This window comes from Lagopus leucura, unplaced genomic scaffold, assembly GCF_019238085.1.
Source record: "Lagopus leucura isolate 7727_CA_CO unplaced genomic scaffold, USGS_WTPT01 Super-Scaffold_100008, whole genome shotgun sequence".
Lineage (NCBI taxonomy): Eukaryota > Metazoa > Chordata > Aves > Galliformes > Phasianidae > Lagopus > Lagopus leucura.
The window spans coordinates 14,080,804-14,097,417 of record NW_024962265.1 but is presented as its reverse complement, the minus strand read 5'-3'; the positions used below and the strand labels follow the sequence as shown (position 1 = coordinate 14,097,417).

The 16,614-nt window shown below is 41.7% G+C and overlaps 2 protein-coding genes across 2 annotated transcripts in view; one reads left to right on the top strand and one right to left on the bottom strand.

The window, feature by feature from the left end:
- ABCD2 (ATP binding cassette subfamily D member 2) overlaps positions 1-12,170 on the bottom strand; it is a 42,027-nt gene extending 29,857 nt beyond the window's left edge. Inside the window, exons 1-5 of the mRNA XM_042872637.1 lie at positions 11,259-12,170; positions 9,723-9,903; positions 6,046-6,167; positions 3,184-3,352; positions 314-408 (exon numbers count right to left, since the gene is read on the bottom strand). Coding sequence (XP_042728571.1) covers positions 314-408; positions 3,184-3,352; positions 6,046-6,167; positions 9,723-9,903; positions 11,259-12,170 — 1,479 coding nt within the window. The remainder of the gene's footprint in view (positions 1-313; positions 409-3,183; positions 3,353-6,045; positions 6,168-9,722; positions 9,904-11,258) is intronic.
- A 37-nt stretch (positions 12,171-12,207) lies between these two features.
- Positions 12,208-16,614, top strand: part of CUNH12orf40 (chromosome unknown C12orf40 homolog) — a 19,311-nt gene continuing 14,904 nt past the window's right edge. Inside the window, exon 1 of the mRNA XM_042872735.1 lies at positions 12,208-12,645. Coding sequence (XP_042728669.1) covers positions 12,208-12,645 — 438 coding nt within the window. The remainder of the gene's footprint in view (positions 12,646-16,614) is intronic.

The window sequence follows — 16,614 nt, the reverse complement described above, 5'->3', positions numbered from 1 at the left end:
GTGAACTCAGACTTTTAAAGGAGCCCATGTGAGCCAAGCATCCCAATTTTACTGATGTTACCTAACACGGATGTGGACTCTCACATACACCTTTTAAAATCCTAGGTCTAATTTTTCATGTGTCAGCAGCACTATAAATCCTCTCTTCTTTTTCTTTGAGCACTACACAAGTCTGCCTCTACAAAGCTACTATGCCTACCTTTCTGGACTTCCCCTTTTATCCATATGCTCCGCCAAGTACTTAACATAAGGTACATGAATTCTGTGCTGTTTATGTTAATGTGATGGCAACAATTCTTGCATATCATCTTACTTTGAAGTTTAGTCTGGAAACCACCACATCGCCATTCGGGGTAATAATAGGAACATTGTCACAAATTATTCCATTTTCAACATCAATAACTTTTCCTAAAAAGAAAAAAAAAAGCAACACTTAATGTTTTTTGAAACTTCCCATGAAGCAATGATACCCAACAGCCTTCGTGCACAGCTGGGAAGCATAAGTTAGCGCGTTCAGAAACTGTTTTATGCTCCCCAGGTTCCTCAAGTGAAAAATTTGGATAGTAAATCTTAGCAGGTCAGAATTACACTGTCAGTATTAGCCAAGAGTGTGTAATGAATCCTATAGTTTATCATAAATACACAATATACATCTCTTCATTGTATATATATATATATACACCCTTCTAACAGAACCTAAAAAAACCAGGCTCATAGACAAGTACCAGAAATTACTATTACATACAAGAAGCAAACAAACAGGATTTCCCTTTGTATCAGAAGACTGCATCTTCTAAAACTTAGATTAACCTGAACAAAGGAAAATGAAGCTACAGAAAAGTTAAGCTCATTACAACAGGATCTGGTAGTATTTCCTTCAGCTAAGGTTAAAGTCTCACGTCCTCTATTAGAAGGCTATTTGTTCAGCTGCTTCCAACTTTGTCAAATTAAAGCAAGCTGAAAAAAAAATTCTCATTCATTTATCAATCTAAGTGCTATTTTTCCCTAACATAAGTTTCATTTGAAACAGTTCAGTAGCACCAACATGAAACTATGGAAAACAAAACTGTTTTGCTATTGAAAAAAAGCCATGATTGCAACCTTCTCATACCACTGACAGGCTCCACTACCTTCAGACTCCTCAATGGCACTTGATATACAGCTGGGAGATCAACCACCCCCCATCAGCCATGCAGTTCTCACAGGTTCATGAACAGGCAGACAGATTTGGCCAAGACATTTCTCAGAAAAGGGCTGTACCTTTTTTCACTCCAACTACAGGAATATTTGCACTTGAGTTGGCACCTAACTGTGGAGAAGATCTCAAGCAAATTTGCAAAATTCACTCATGTTTCTGAAGAATGCAATTACAGGAGAAAAACTGTAGTTTAAAAAAGGATGTATGACACATAATAGTAAGCTAAGTAGTAAGTAAACTTAATTCCCATTCCCAAAAGTCAGAATGATTGACAACCACAGTGCGCTTTTAAACCTTGTAATGAGAAATACAATTTTACAGAACTTCTGTACAAATGTATACAAACATATTCGACTTTAAAATTCTGAATATTAGATACCTTCCATACATAGCAATATAATCATCTGTTAAAAATATTCTAATACTTCCCATATTTTCACAATGTTCTTATTGACAACGGTGAATGCAAGGCAAAGCACAGTCATTCTTCAGGTACATAAGTTTGTACTGGACAATTTAAAAGGAGTGTGGAAGAGCTGTGAATATTGACAGTTTTCTAACAGTGGAAATGCACATGCATGTGATCACGTGTACTTTTATCCACATAAAAATCCACTCTGTGGGGATTTCTAAAGTACCAAGACTGAAAGAAAGGAGGAAAGCCAGCATAGAATGGTACAATGGCTCTTGTCAAAAAAAGTCCAGGACCTGTGGCCTAGATTCATCTGGCCTCAATTCTGCTTAAGTCCTTGTGCCTAGAGTTCCGTACTGGCCAGCTGCCTCTGAGAGCCTGCAACCACTGCATACCAATGTTAGCCACTGCAACATGGGGGGAATTCAGACTAGGTGAGATGTGCCACACAGGTGGAATCAAAGCTCAAAAGGAAACACAAACAGGTATTCTTTCACATCTGAATGTATTACCTTTAATTTTTAAAATACAGAGTTATCTAAATGGCCCCAAAATTACTTTGCTGTTTCAAATAATGAAATGAATTTTTCTCTCGTACATGACAAAATGTTAACAGCTGTACAGCATCAAATGCCAGCCAGATACTGCCAAGACCTACAAGATTAAGGCACCAGCTGTTTCCACAGGTATCCACTGCACTGCATCACACCATTTCGAAGGGCCTTCTCAGGAGACCATTGAGAAATTTGTGCAGAAGGGTAACGCCATTGAAAGTCTCTGAAAAAGTATTTCGTAAAGAGCGCTCTGGTGCTTTCCACTCTAGTGAGATTTAAGTTTTCAGAAACTGGAGGGTGAGAATGAGGTTTTCCAACACCAAAGAAGATAAAAAAGGGAGATGGTGTATAATGGAGCACAATAAGAAATAGATGAACACAGGAAATGCTTTGTGAAGGGTGCAGACAGAAAGACAGAGGCTCCAGAATGATACAAGCTAGGGATGGGAGGAAGAAGCTGCATATTCATCAGGTTATTTGGGAGAGGGGTGCAGAGAGAGCCATCAGCACATTTCTGGTAGAATATCCTCACTACAAGATGAAAAGGTGAGCAAAGGCTGAGAGTAACTGAAAACAAATTATTATTTTTGTCAAAAACTACTAAACCAATTTCTCTTTCCCTCCTACCCTAAACAAAATAATTACGTTTGAAAATGAAAATGCTACAGTCTCCTTTTTCTGAAAAAAAAGAAGTTAGAGGAAAGCAGGCACTGTCTATGCAGTGATAATAATACCATCACCACAACCACCACTTAAAATAGTACAGCTGAAATACCTTTTTCACTGTAAGTTTTCACAGAAAACATTTGAGCAATCTCTGTGGAAACGTTCTAGAAAAGCACTGCACAAGCACCGAGTTACAAAACAGCAGAAAGATAAAACAGAAGGCAACACGGTCTCTAGGGCACTAAAACTGAGAGAATGATTTGTTATAGAAACAAATCCTGTTCATCTACTGCCCTCTGCCCCAACCAGGCATTCCCCCAGGAGAAAGATATAAAAAAATGTGACTTAATTACCCTTGATTTCTAAGGGTCCATTGACATGTGATTCTATTTTATCTTCATTCTTACTGTTGTTTTCAGCGCCTTGAATAACAGCAGTTCTCTTGTAGATGCCTCTCTTCACCTCATCAAAGACAGAAAACATGTTGTAGACACGGGCTGTGTATCCTGCTAACTCAGTAACCTGTGAAACAGCAAATGCCTCATTGCAGTTATACTTCACAGATTCTGTAAATGAAATGCTTGGCCAAAGATTCACGAAAAACATTCCCAGCTATTCTCAGTTATTACTCTGGAAAGATCAGTGATGCATCTTTTGTCACCTATCAGTTCTTCCTCCTTTGAGATTCTGTCCTAACCAAAATGCCACCCACAGCTTGTAACAGCCAGCAGACACAGTCTGAGGAGGACAGATGCCAGCCAATGTAATTTACTACTGCTCCAGTAAATAAGGAGGTTGCAGGGACTGCTCTTTTTCATCGATCAGTACAATCTTTAACCTAGGCAGAATTCCTGGCTTAGTTCAAATTAGCCTATCACACAAGAAAAAAACAAAATTTCTGCCATTTTCCAGGAAAATACAGACTGACAGCAGTTAGAAAAATAGGCACCTGTAATTATATGGTTACTTCCTTGTGTGCTTCAAATCTCCAGCGAGAAAGATGTGTTTCTCCTGTGTAAAACAGGCAGCACAAGGGTATTTGCTAATGAAAAATACTGCGCAGAAAAGAAATGATTGTCCTATAATCTGCATGCCGGGTACCAGAGCCAAATCTGAGATCCTGAATTGCAGATGGGAATTTTTAAAATAGTGAAGTCTCTTGTAGGGCTTTATGATTTTTTTATCCCTTTATCTCAGTTACCACCTGGTGAAAACAGGAAGAACAGATCTCTCCTCCAGGAGATTTCTTATTCACAGGCACTGACATTGCCAAAACTCCTAAAGAACTACCTCCATCTGCTGGCAGCAAAGAATTAAACCTGGGCATCTTATTATGTATGAATTATGAGATGTTTTTAAAATGAAAGATTTTTATAGTAAACACGGAGAGCAAGATAAGAATAGTGAGAAAATCAGCATGAGATTATAAAATGTTTAGCTTGCTGTAGTTAAATACATACAAGCTATAATTCATCCCACCTGCAACGGGCATAAAAAGATTCAATATATGGAGAAACAATCCTGTGAAAATTTCACTGCACTAGACACAGATCTGAGTACTAGACAGGGTCAGTGCTCCACTGGAGATTAACAATTACACAACACCTCAAAAAACTCAGCTTGAAGAGAATAACCAGCCAATATTTCAATTCCACCAACAAGCAGTGATGCTTGATGGAGAAAATCCTGCACACAGTGAATGAAAAACGTAACAACTGCACCCCACAACAAAAAAAAAATGTGTAGGAAGTTTCCAAACGATGATTCTACAAACTTGCCTCATCATAACACTAAGTGCTACCACCTAAATATTGACCCACAAACAAAAGATGAGCCAATTTATCTGCAAGCTAAACAATGCTGACTAGAAAATGGGCACTTGGGTGGATTGGGTAGGCAAGAACTGGAGTCTCACTGTCACTTGAAATGGATTGAAGCATGCTGTCATATTGGAAACTGCCTGAACCACAAAGCAGGAATGATAAACTGGTTGAAGTACTGCAGTATTTAAGAAAAGTAAAGTGTAAATTTAAGATAGAAGCTCAAAGAGCTGATTTTTGATCTCATGCTGGCTGCATTATAATTTCACTATATGATAAACCTCATGAATTTGTTCAGCTGTTACTACTGTGTTGCAAGGAATTTGTTTTTCCAAAATATAATTGCACAATGTTTGTAAGTCCCCACACAGATCATATAAATGACTTAGATATTGAAAACAAAGTAGAATAACATCCGTGCATAATAGCTTATCTGGCAGTCCCTCTAGAGCAGAGGTCAGGCAGGGAAACAGCCAAAGCTGCATAAGTCAAAATCACAGTCCATTAGAACTCTGCGGAAAAACAACACAGACTCTGGCCTTATCAGAGACTGTTTGAAGGTGCCAAACTACCCCTCCTCTTCCAATTTAAAAAGCTGTAGCTATTAATGCTGGATTCCAAGTAAAGGAATTCATAATCTTTGATTGCGGTGCGTGCCTCCTCCCATTGCACTGGGAAAAGGCATCCCCACGAAAAGGACGAACAAAAACTAACTCAACAAACACAGAACCACATTCAGAAGGAAACACTGAGAAGAGTAACAGCTTTGCCTGGATTTTCACTTGCTTAATAGTCTGTGCCTAGAGAAATCGCCTGGAGAGATCACAGACAGACTGCAACCAGGGTGATGACACCCATATCTGATCCTCCAGACAACATCCTGCATTTCTGGGCTATTTGCAGTCATACAGCAGATTTTTCCTGATAAAATTTCTCTGCTGTACAAAATTACTTACAAAAATAACAGGTTCAGAACAGTTTAAGTGGACAGGAAATAAGTGTTCAGTTCTTTCTGCATTTCATATACTTTTCAACGTGAGAGTCCCAATTCTCTGGTCCACTCAGAAGAGGACAACCTGAACTCAGGTTTGTGCTCCAAGCAGAAGAAGGCTCTGAACCTCTATCAGCCAGATTCTGGGAATTTCTATTGCTCTCTGATGGCACCTGAACACAGGTGTTAAAGATAATATCTGTGTTGCATCATATCGACAGCTGTGCACTTCAGACTCATTGTGGACCTAACTCTAAAGATCAAACTATCAGTTCAAAGTTTACCATAGATTTAGTTGAGACAGTATTTACCTTAAAAGATAATATTTTTTTATTTTTACATTAGATGTAAACCCATTTTACTTTTACTTCCTTTACGTTTTGCACATGACTGACGTACGATACCTCTTTGTATGAAGACATAATCCTTTCAATAGCATCTGCACCAGAGATCAGTAGGTTTCGTGAGGTGGTGAAAGCTTCTGTTCTTTCACTAACCATTGCCTGCTTCTGGCCATCTTCTAATTCTGAAAGTTTTTTAAAAGAAGAAAACTGTTAAAATATTCTTCTGAAAATTATCTCCATAGATCAAATTATCATCAAAATGTGAGCTTTTAAATTAAATAAAAAATTAAACTCTATAAAAACAACCCTTCAGAAAGAACCATTGAATGTAATTAGCGTAGACAGCTTGGTAACAAAGGGTAAAGGGAATGTACGAAATGCATCTTCTTATGCCAAATATCCTATTCTTTTATACTACTTGTCTCCTTGGGTAATTTCATCTTAACATATAATTATCCAATTTACAATTTTTCAAAATATGTAAAAGTGAAACCTAAACACTGATCTGAAGCAGATTTTTGATAGCACTTTTTTACTGCTTTTGTATTCGCATATTTGGTTTTCAGCCTTGCTTATTTACCTACTTATTTACGAAAGAGACATTTGTCTTGATGCAAACTTTGTAACATGGCAATATTTCTATAAGAAAGCAGTAAGTTCTTCTCTTATTAAAGACGTGTTTAAATAGGATACCTCTTTCTCTCAGAACAGTTTCTCTGTTCATCAGACCCCAAGAAGAATACAGCAAACAATATTCTTTCACTTGGGAACTGCCTCACCTCCCTGGCAAGATCAAATTCCAGAAATCTACAGGCAGTATCAAAGCCAGACCTATCTTTCTATCTTTATTAGACACGTGGATCTAAATACTGTCTTTTTTACTGACATATCAAAAACAAATCCCTACGTAATTAAGTTTTGAATCACTGAAATATTACATGGATCATCTGTGGAAAACTTTCTATATTTCTCATATATTAACTTTGCTTATATACCTCAGCTATATGTTTTTCCTGTCCTCAGATATTTCTACAATGTAATTTTTTAATAATTTAACCAGTGAGTACACTGTCATCTGATTGTGTGCAATCTAGCCACTTAGGCCACAAGGAGAGTCATGGTTTAAAAAAAAAAAGAGAGAGAGAAGATGAAGTCTCTTGCAAAGAAAGGAGGGATTCTGAAACTCCTGCACATGATGGCCTCATTTATTTACAAAGTCATTTTCACTCCAGGAAGAGTAAACTTTGGTGATAGCAAGAATTCAGTTAACTCACTGCTAGAAACTAAAATAACATTTGTTTCTGATTTCTCAGAGAGCCAAACTTTACTGGTTTTGTTGGGATTATAGCTCATGCAGCCCACAGTATGTAGAACTACCAAAAATAAATCATTTAGGAACTGGCCTAAAGCAGTATTTCCTCCTGGATGCATTTGCTTTCAGCTGTTTCCAGCACCCAGGCTTGCTCACTTACCAACAACATGGACATCTCTGCATACTGTTCATTTTAAGCATACTCCAAAAAGGGGTATTTGACAAATTAAAATTACACAGAATTTATGATTGTTTTGCTGTTTCAAAACATCTCTTACATGTCTAACCCATCAACATTTTGTGGACTTGCCTCTGTTTGAAAAGTGTGACACTGAAACAGTGCAGACAGATTGCCCCTACTTCACGCAGTATGTAAATATTTCCCTTTTAATTTATGTAATTGACACTCAATCTTGTGTTATAACCAAAATAAGAGTTCATTATGTCCACCAAAATCTGAGCCTTATTTTCAAAAATGGCTACTTCTCAGAAACTGATGAGACCTTTGGAACACCAAAGGTTTAATACAACAAAAATGAGAAATATCATCAAATGGAAATCTTCTCTTTGCCAGTTAATGTCCTATTTCCTAAATATCCCCATTAAAAATGATTTTTTTTTTTTTTTTTTTCCTTTTATTGCAGGATATATATATATTTTTAAGATTTCTTTCTTTCCCCTGAGGAAGTGTATGAAATCTGCTGCTTTACACCAAAGTCTCAGGTCTCATCACAGAACAAGTTTTATGCACTTACTTTATTCTGGCAATTTGTCCTGAAGTCCAACATCTGTTCCTTCAGATTTGAATTAACTAGCACCTGACCTGCTGAGGCCTAGGGCACCGCTTTGCCAGCTAGATAAATGTTTGATCCAAGTCCAAGTCTGCTCAATTCTTTCAATACTTGTTACACACTGGTTCTGACAGTATCACTTGTCAGTATTAATTACATGTTTATGAAGAACCATTACAATATGCCTCAGGGCTCCATACTAGTTTCACGCTCTAACGTTATGTTGCTGGTACAAATATTCTTTGCTTTACAACATGAATTATCTCTGTATCTTCTTTTTCTACATTTCAAAAATATTTACCAAAAATGTACTCATGAGTAACAAGAATGCTATTTGGTTGAGCATGCACACAAATCAATTATCCATCATTTGTTCTATATACTTTCACTGTGGCTTAATCCTCACAAAGGACAGTCTTTTTCATTTTTTATTCATGCCGTAATACCAGGGAGATACATACAATGTGCAATCAAATGACTTTTCTCTGACTGCACTCGTTCTCATCCTGCAGATAGACTGTTACACTGATGATGGCACTCTCACACCGATGGTGATTCTCACTCAGCACTTCTGCTTCCGCTTGCACAACCTTCACTAGTTGCATGAGGTGAAAGAGTTTTTACAAACTCTTCTGTTTGGAACAGGACCTTCTGATATTTCTGAAGCTGTTAGCAGGATGCCAGCGAGGGTGCTGATATGGTGCCCCCTGAGCCATGTGACAGGCAGCAGCTCAGGCAGCTGAACACCCAGCCGCGCACAAGCACAATTGTGAGACTACTAAATAATGTGTGGGCAGGTCGAACCGAGCTTGTCAGTTGAGCTGAACAGCCCTGATCTGAAACGTCCTTATCAAAACCTGCACTGAAAACAACACCTTTATTCCTATTTAAATGTACCAAATTCAAAACTCATCCTCCTGCTTATGTTGTAGTATCCATGCTTAATGAATCCTAGGGAGTTTGTAACGTTTTCTGCGATTCCACCTGTGCATAAGGCAACCTGTTGAGGCAAACTCTGACTTGTCTTCATCTCCCCTCCCTAACTACCTTCCTTTCTGCTCTCTTTTTTTTTATAGCATTTACAATAACAACAGTCTCAATTCACTTCTTGGAGAAGTTATGTCAACAGAATGTCAAAAAATGATGACACGAAAGCCTTCATTGCTCTTCTCCCAGTGAGTCAGGGAAAAACAGCAGTTCCTAACAGCCAACATGTAATACAATAACTAGCTATAGTTACACTGTGGTTTACAGAACAAGGAGATAAGCTCTCTAGGAAAGCCAGCAAGAAGTATCGTATTTTAAAATAGTAGGAGTTGCTGCAAGAACCAGCATGGCATCCCAATGACAGCCAGTGAATGAGAACTGCAACTGTCGTTATAATCTCATGGGAGTACCCCTTAAGTCCCAAATGATAACTCTTTGTCAGCTTTATGCTCTAAGCTGTATCTTTTGCATTGCTCCTCCCCCAACTGACTTGCTATGCCTGAGTTACACATGAGACACGGATGTGGTAAAAAGAAAAAAAAAAAAGGCTGTGAACAATAAAGAAATGTGAACAACACTGAAGGAAAGCAGTCTTTTGAGGATGTAACTTTACAGAGCCATTTGGAAATACATAAAAATGGTATTACCGCCATCTGCAAATCCTGTTGCGGTGATGATGGGCACAGCGACCATGACCATGCCACAGCTACTCCAGACGTACTTCATCAGGAACTGCTCTATCATGATGTACCATAAGCGTTTGGATAAAATGAGATTCATTTGATCTGCCAAAGCCTTGTAGCTTTTTTGCAGTTGTTTCATTTCCACCTACAGTTTAAATAAACACATTTATGCAATACAGCAAAAATATACATGCCATCCAAGATACATTCACACATGTGCATGAACTAATCAAGTATCCAGAGCTGTGGTCCCTAAGCATGCAGTAATCCATAGTCACAGTGCTGTATTCTCATATTCTAGCAGCAGAAGTGCACAGCTTTATTGAAGCCAGAGGACCTGGCTCTTACTTATGTCACTGTCCCTTTATGCCACATTGGGAAGCTTTCAGTTCTTTTAGCATCTGATATATATAAGAACATATGACTTGTCACTATAGCTGACTCTAGCAATCAAAACAAGATTGATTCTACATCCTTTATGGAACATGCAGCTGAAGAGTTTCACAGCAACCGAAACTCCTCAAATTGTAAAGTGTTTGGGGATCAATTATCTCTGACTTAAATCTGCAGAGCTCTTTGCTGAAACGCAATGCTTCTTGTTTTTGTGAACGGCCTAGAGGAAGAGAGAATTATCCCAAGAGGTTTAACAAGTCAAAGATAGTTCCAAGTCAGTATGACATCATGCACTCAGTTCAAGCCAGAAGATGTGGGAACAGAAGAAACTGTTTAATTTAGCTGTACTGCAAACACTATGGTAGGCAGCCCTGGAGAACGATCGCTTCTACCAAAACAAACCATCTGCATTATATAATTGTTGCTTGGACTGAAAGAGTTGGCAACACCTCAGGCTAGTTACCGGTCTTCATTTTCACCTCATGTGAAACCACTTGTTTTTCCAAGTCATGCTTGAAAGCTGTAACAGCCAAAATTCACTTCTAATAAAAATACTAAGAATTCCTTCATAAGGTGGCTTTAGAACAACCCATTAGTTTATGTAACTATGGCTGCTGAAGTACTGTACTTAAGCTATTTTAAGGCTCTGATGACTGCATCTTTGCTTAGCTATGTAAAAGAGTGTCAAAGGTTGTTTTGGTCTCTGTGCTATCACGAAGACGTCCCCTAGACTTTCTGCTGTGGCTTGCTAGTGATTCCTGAAGCACTAAAGCTGGGAGCTCACAAACAAGGAAGGGAAAAGAAAAGCCTGGAAGAGTTAAGAGGAGTGCACTGGGTGGGGAAAAAACAATAGTGACGATCGGCTTTCTAGAAAAGCACAGGGTACAGCTGCAAAACAGGAACACTGTCAGAGCACAAGGGAACTGCACTCTGCTCCCCCCAGACACTGCCTGTGAGATTGCATTTTCCTAGGAAACGGGAAGTGCAAGCTGTAAACAGGTTTAAATGTGAGAGGGACCACAGTGTGTGCACAGGGTGGCAGGGGAAGCACCGGTCAGCTCCAGTGCTGAGGAAGCAAGCCCAGAACACTCAGATTTCCCTCCTTACCTTGTGCCCCCGGTAAAAGGCGATCTCTTCCACGTTGGCAATGATGCGCGAGTGCATGAAGCGCAGGTAGCCCTTCTTGTGCGCCTCCTCGGCCACCAGCTTGCCAAACTTGGGCGAGCAGGCTTTGAGCACGCGGGCCGTGGCGTAGACAACAAGGCCGGCCAGCAGCGTGGGCCCGATGGGATTGGCACCCCGGGAGCGTGCTGTGCGGATCAGGGTGTAGGAGGTGAGCATGACATCCAGGATGGGCTTGGTGAGGTTGGAGTAGAGGTGAGCCACCGACTGCGAGAACATCATGATGTCCTCGGTGAGGGACTGGTCGGGGTTGGCCAGCCGCCCATCCATGCTGATCACTCGGTAGTAGGTCTGGTTGGCGAAGTAGATCTCGTAGGCATGATTCACCAGGCGCGTGCGGAAGGCGAGGGCCAGCTTGCACTCCAGGTACCGGATGGTGCTGTTGACGAAAGTGGCCGGGATGGCGATCATCAGCCATTTGACCAACTTGACGACAAAGCTCCGGGGCTCTTTTTCCACGATGCTCTTCACGATCTTCCCGTCGAGGGCCGCCACATAAATGGAGAGGAAGGTCCTGGAAACCAGCGCGATGGAGTGGAGGCACAACAAGCCGAGCTCGGCGCTGACCAGCTTAGGGAAGAACAGCCTGCGCAGCTCCAGCAGCTGTTTCAAGAACTCCGCGTTGACCGCCGGCGAGGTTCTGCCCCGGCCGCCGCCGCCCTGCGCCGCCCCCCGGCCCGGCTCAGCGCGGCTGCCCGCCCGCCTCAGCCGCCGCCGGAGGACGGGGTAGAGCACCTTCAGCCCGTACGCCGCGGCCAGCAGGCAGGCAGCGCGCTTCGCGGCGCTGGAGCGGCTCCATTGCAGCCGGCGGGCCGCCGCGCGCAGCATGTGGGTCATCGCGCCCGCCCAGCGCCGCTCCTAGCGGCGGCGGCTCATGCCCGGCAGGAAGGCCGGCCCCGCGGGCTCCTCGCCGGACTGCCGGGCCGGGCTCCCGCCGCGACAGATGCCGAGTGAGCGCTGCTTCCCCCGGGGTGACGGTTTCCTTCCCGGCCCGGCGCGTTGCACAACGCGGCCCGGCCCGCGACACGCCATTGGCTGCGCCGAGCGGGGCGGCACCTCCGGCGACCCGGCCGCTCCGCGCCGCTCGTCGGCCACCGCTCGGCCCCGGAGGCGTCGCGGTGGGACTGTGGGTCGCGGGCCTTCGGAGCTCCGTCGGTTCCCCCCCGCGGCCGCTCGGCCCGCCTCGCCGCAGTCCGCGGCCTCTCGGCCCGACCGCCGGCCCCGCGCCCCTCCCTGCCGGAGGAGGGACTCGGGTCGGAAGCGCGGCCCGGCGGCCGAGGGGCTGCGGGGGGTGCCTTCCTGTCGTATGCGGGTGTGTAACAAAGCGTTTGTCTGCCGTGGATGAGGACGAGCGGATCTGGAAAATGCACTGCAGGCGTTCAGGGAGCTCTCCCCTAGAAGTGGGCAGGGGCCCGTGCACCCAGCTGTGACCCTGCACGAGCACAGGCAAACTAAGCCGCGTTAGTGTTATGGACGAGTCCTTGGGTAGAGAGCACTGATCAGGGTTGGACAGTAATGCAAGCTTAGGGGTGAGCAAATGGTTTGAGAGAGCTTCGCTTCTGAAAATCAGGCAGCGCATCCTCAGCTGCAGGTGCTGTCCAAAATGCCCTCGGGCTGAGATCAGCAAAACACAGCCAGGCAGCATCCATTGCTTGCTCCCTCCTTGGGGGTTGCTCAGTTTATTTCCCTAGTGCACTGGAAGTTATGTGGAGATGTGGAGTAATCCTGGGACTTACTGGAATTTCTGCCACTGAGAACAGGGCAGAGATCTGGATAAAGGTCCTTGTAGCTTTTTTTTTTTTTTTTTTTTTCAGTGCACAACTCAAAGCATAGGAAAATGTCAAACTGTGAAGCGGAGTAGTACAGTAGTACCGCTAAGTTTCAGTTACTAACCAGGCCTGGGTTCACCGCTGATTACTTTGTCAGCAAAATAAAAAGGTTGCTCAGGGCACTGACAGGATATGTGGCTGAGAAAGCGCCTTGCTGAGGGCTTGTCAGTCTTTAATTCTGATCTGCAGTTAAGCACTTCGCATTCTGGCTTGCGAATATCACAGCGTGCTCTTGGAGCTCTCTTGCCAAACCACAGTTATTTGCAACATTTCATTACTCCAGCATTTTCGTACTAAGGGAGAGTTCACAGCTCTCTTTCGGTTCTGCATGTCTGCTGACCTTTCACTTCAGACCTTTCGGTGGCTTGGTAGCAGAGCTGTGAGTGTGGGTGTACACCCACAGTTGGGTCTGCAGGGAGGTTTAGGTAAAGCAAATCTGGCTGTGCAGTGTTTCAGTCAATGAATGCAGTGTATTTCGATTGTTTTCAATCTGCTACCAACACTGAACAGGACTTCTAAAATATGCTTCTAAAATATGCTGCACCATGTACTCTGACATGGTGAGAAGAGATTTCTGGATTTTTTTTTAATTTTGAGCTGTTCATGTATGTACTGGAATGGGGCTTTGGTTAGAGCCAAGTTCAGCAGAGGATGATCATACAAATCCTTACTCAGCTAAGTAACTCACTGAAGTGCTTCCAAAGTTTCTGTTGACTTCAGTGTAATCACTTGCATGACTGTGGAAAGGCGCCCAGAGAACTAGTTGGCATTATCGAGTGAACCAGTGACAAAACATGCCTTTAAATTCAGCAAGGGACACAAGATGTCTGACATTTGATTTTGAATTTGTAGTAGAAGAAAATGACCTATGCCTACTTTAGAGAAGCTGTTTGCTATAGGCATATACCCCAGCATACTATCCTAATGTAGCCATTTGTTTGGGATCAGGTGATCTAAGCTGAGCAAGAAAGGGTGAAAATGGGGATGGAGTATTGTTCTGGCAGTACTCTATCCCTTGTTGTGACTTCAGGGATATCCATGGTTGCTGCTGTAAATTTAAATGCCGCATGACCTGTAGTTTATGAGAATGTGTGCATAAGGGACCTGAGTAGTCTGGTCGACAGTATAATCCATGGCAGACTGATCACAAACAGCTCTTATTTATGACAGTGACCTGATTCTAGACAGAATATTGCTCTAAAAATGCAAACTGGATAGGGCCCAGTCACAGTGAGCTACTGACTAATGATATCAAATGAAGAATGACACTTCTAATGCTTAGGCTCTAGAACTTATGAACCTTAATATCTGGATTTTTTAGATTTATTTTGTTGTTAGATTAATTTATCATTCCATCATGATAACTCAGCTGAAACCAGCAACTGCAGAACGCAATTATGAGAAGGGTTTGTCTATTCGATGCTTTCAAAGTCTCAAATATGTTATGTTCTTTTTTCTTTGCACTGCTAAAGGTTTATCTTCTCAGATCTTCAGAAAAAAATGCTAACATTTCTGCATTGATTCTGCACTGTAAACATGAGATGCATGCTACATACAGGTGTAAGTGGTAAAATCATGGAACTAGTATCCATTAGTGATGGTTATATTTGCACTGCATCCCAAATACTGCATTTGCTGCCATCTTTCTATCATGACTCAAGAATTAATCTGAAGGGACTGCGGCTGGTGGGTATGACAACAAAAATTAATCTATTGATTAACTCTCATTTGGGAGACTTCTAAATATTAACAATAAGCAAGCTGGTTCAGATCATTGCTCCATGTTTTCAGCTGTGAGAATTTCATGAGACACTGAGTTTTCTTCTAAGAAATATTCCACTCTTACAAGAGGTTTTTGAGTGTCTTGAACTCAGATAATCTCTTACATAAGTAATAATATCTTTTGACAAGTTCCTCAGATCTGTTTAGTGTGTATGAAGAGGGTCTGCTTGTTTGGACTCTGGCTTCACAAGATCCACTTTATGGCCGTCTGTGCCTGTTCTGGAAAAGACATTGAACAGCAGAGCTCCCTCAGTCCATACCACTTCTGAGTTTGTCAGCCTCTGTCCCATATCCACACCCACCATGAATGCAAGAACTAAATATACTTTCCACCCTCTCCTTTTGGCCAGTGGCAAGACCTTCCATTTTATTTCATAGACTCATAGAATCATAGAATGGCCTGGGTTGACAAGGACCCAATGATGGCCTACTTTCAACCCCCCTGCTACGTGCAGGATCACCAACCACTAGACCAGGCTGCCCGGAGCCACAGTTTTACAACTTCCTTTTTAAAACTTTCAGATTTTCCTTAAAAATGCTATCAAGACTATAGCAGTCATTCTTTTCTACATGTTTATAAGGCATGGCGTCTGAAAGTGGAACGCATCTGCTGGTGCTACACAAGTTGATTTTCTGACAGGATTTTGCTCTTGGTTTGTGTGTAACATGAATTATTTCAAAGTTTATACCTGCCAGTATGCTGTTGTCAGTGGTGCTGTCCCAGCAGATGGTCTTTCAGACAGATACAATCCCACATTCTTCTCAGCTGGGCTTTGAATTTCAGTCTGTGTAGATCATGTGTCTCTGAGATGGATGGTTTCCTACATCTCTGGCTTCTCTGCTATCTAATCTTTGGGCTAAAGCATCATTTCTTTCCATTTATGCTCACTTCCAGCTCCTTCAAACCTGCTGTAATTGAGCTCAGCAAGGAGTGTACATCAAGAGAAAGAACTAGAAGAGATAGTCTCTCATCATGCAATTTCAACACAGCAGGGGAAAAAACGGCCTTCTGTTGTATGTTGGGGTAGTCATTGGTTTCAATACATGTTTTATTTAAACTGAGGTTGATTTTCATTCTTTCTACTTGTTCTACAAGTGTGTATTTCACTCTTTTATAGATTTCCCAAATCCCAAATGAATACTACTCATCTCGTGTTGCACAATTTACTGTCATTTTTTTCTGATGTAACGCTGAAACCTGGTACATGAACATAAAGAAACCCACTGTGTTTCTCTTTAGATGCTTGGCTGAAGATTAGTATTTTGTGGTCAAGCTTTAAGAAAAATTGGGTTTTCTGAAATGTCTAGATTTCTTTGAACTAATGCTCTTAGGGCAAATCAAAAAGGCCAGCTGTTCTTTAAGGATGAATGGGGGAAGGGCTTTGGGTCAAATTAATTGAAAGAGGATTCTGTCTTTGAAGATAAACTATTTTTTGAAGGGGAAACTTTGTTTTTAAAACAAGTTTTGACTGTTAAATTTTCTAAAAAGGGCAAAATACTTTAGGCAAAATAACCAACTAAATTCATAAGAATAGTATTACTGTATTTCTGAACTGCCTTGCTTCTCAAGAAGGGAAATTGGTAGAGGAGTTTTCCAAGCAAAAGTTTTAACTTGGAACAGGCTATTTTATTTTATTTTATTTTATTTTATTTTATTTTATTTTATTTTA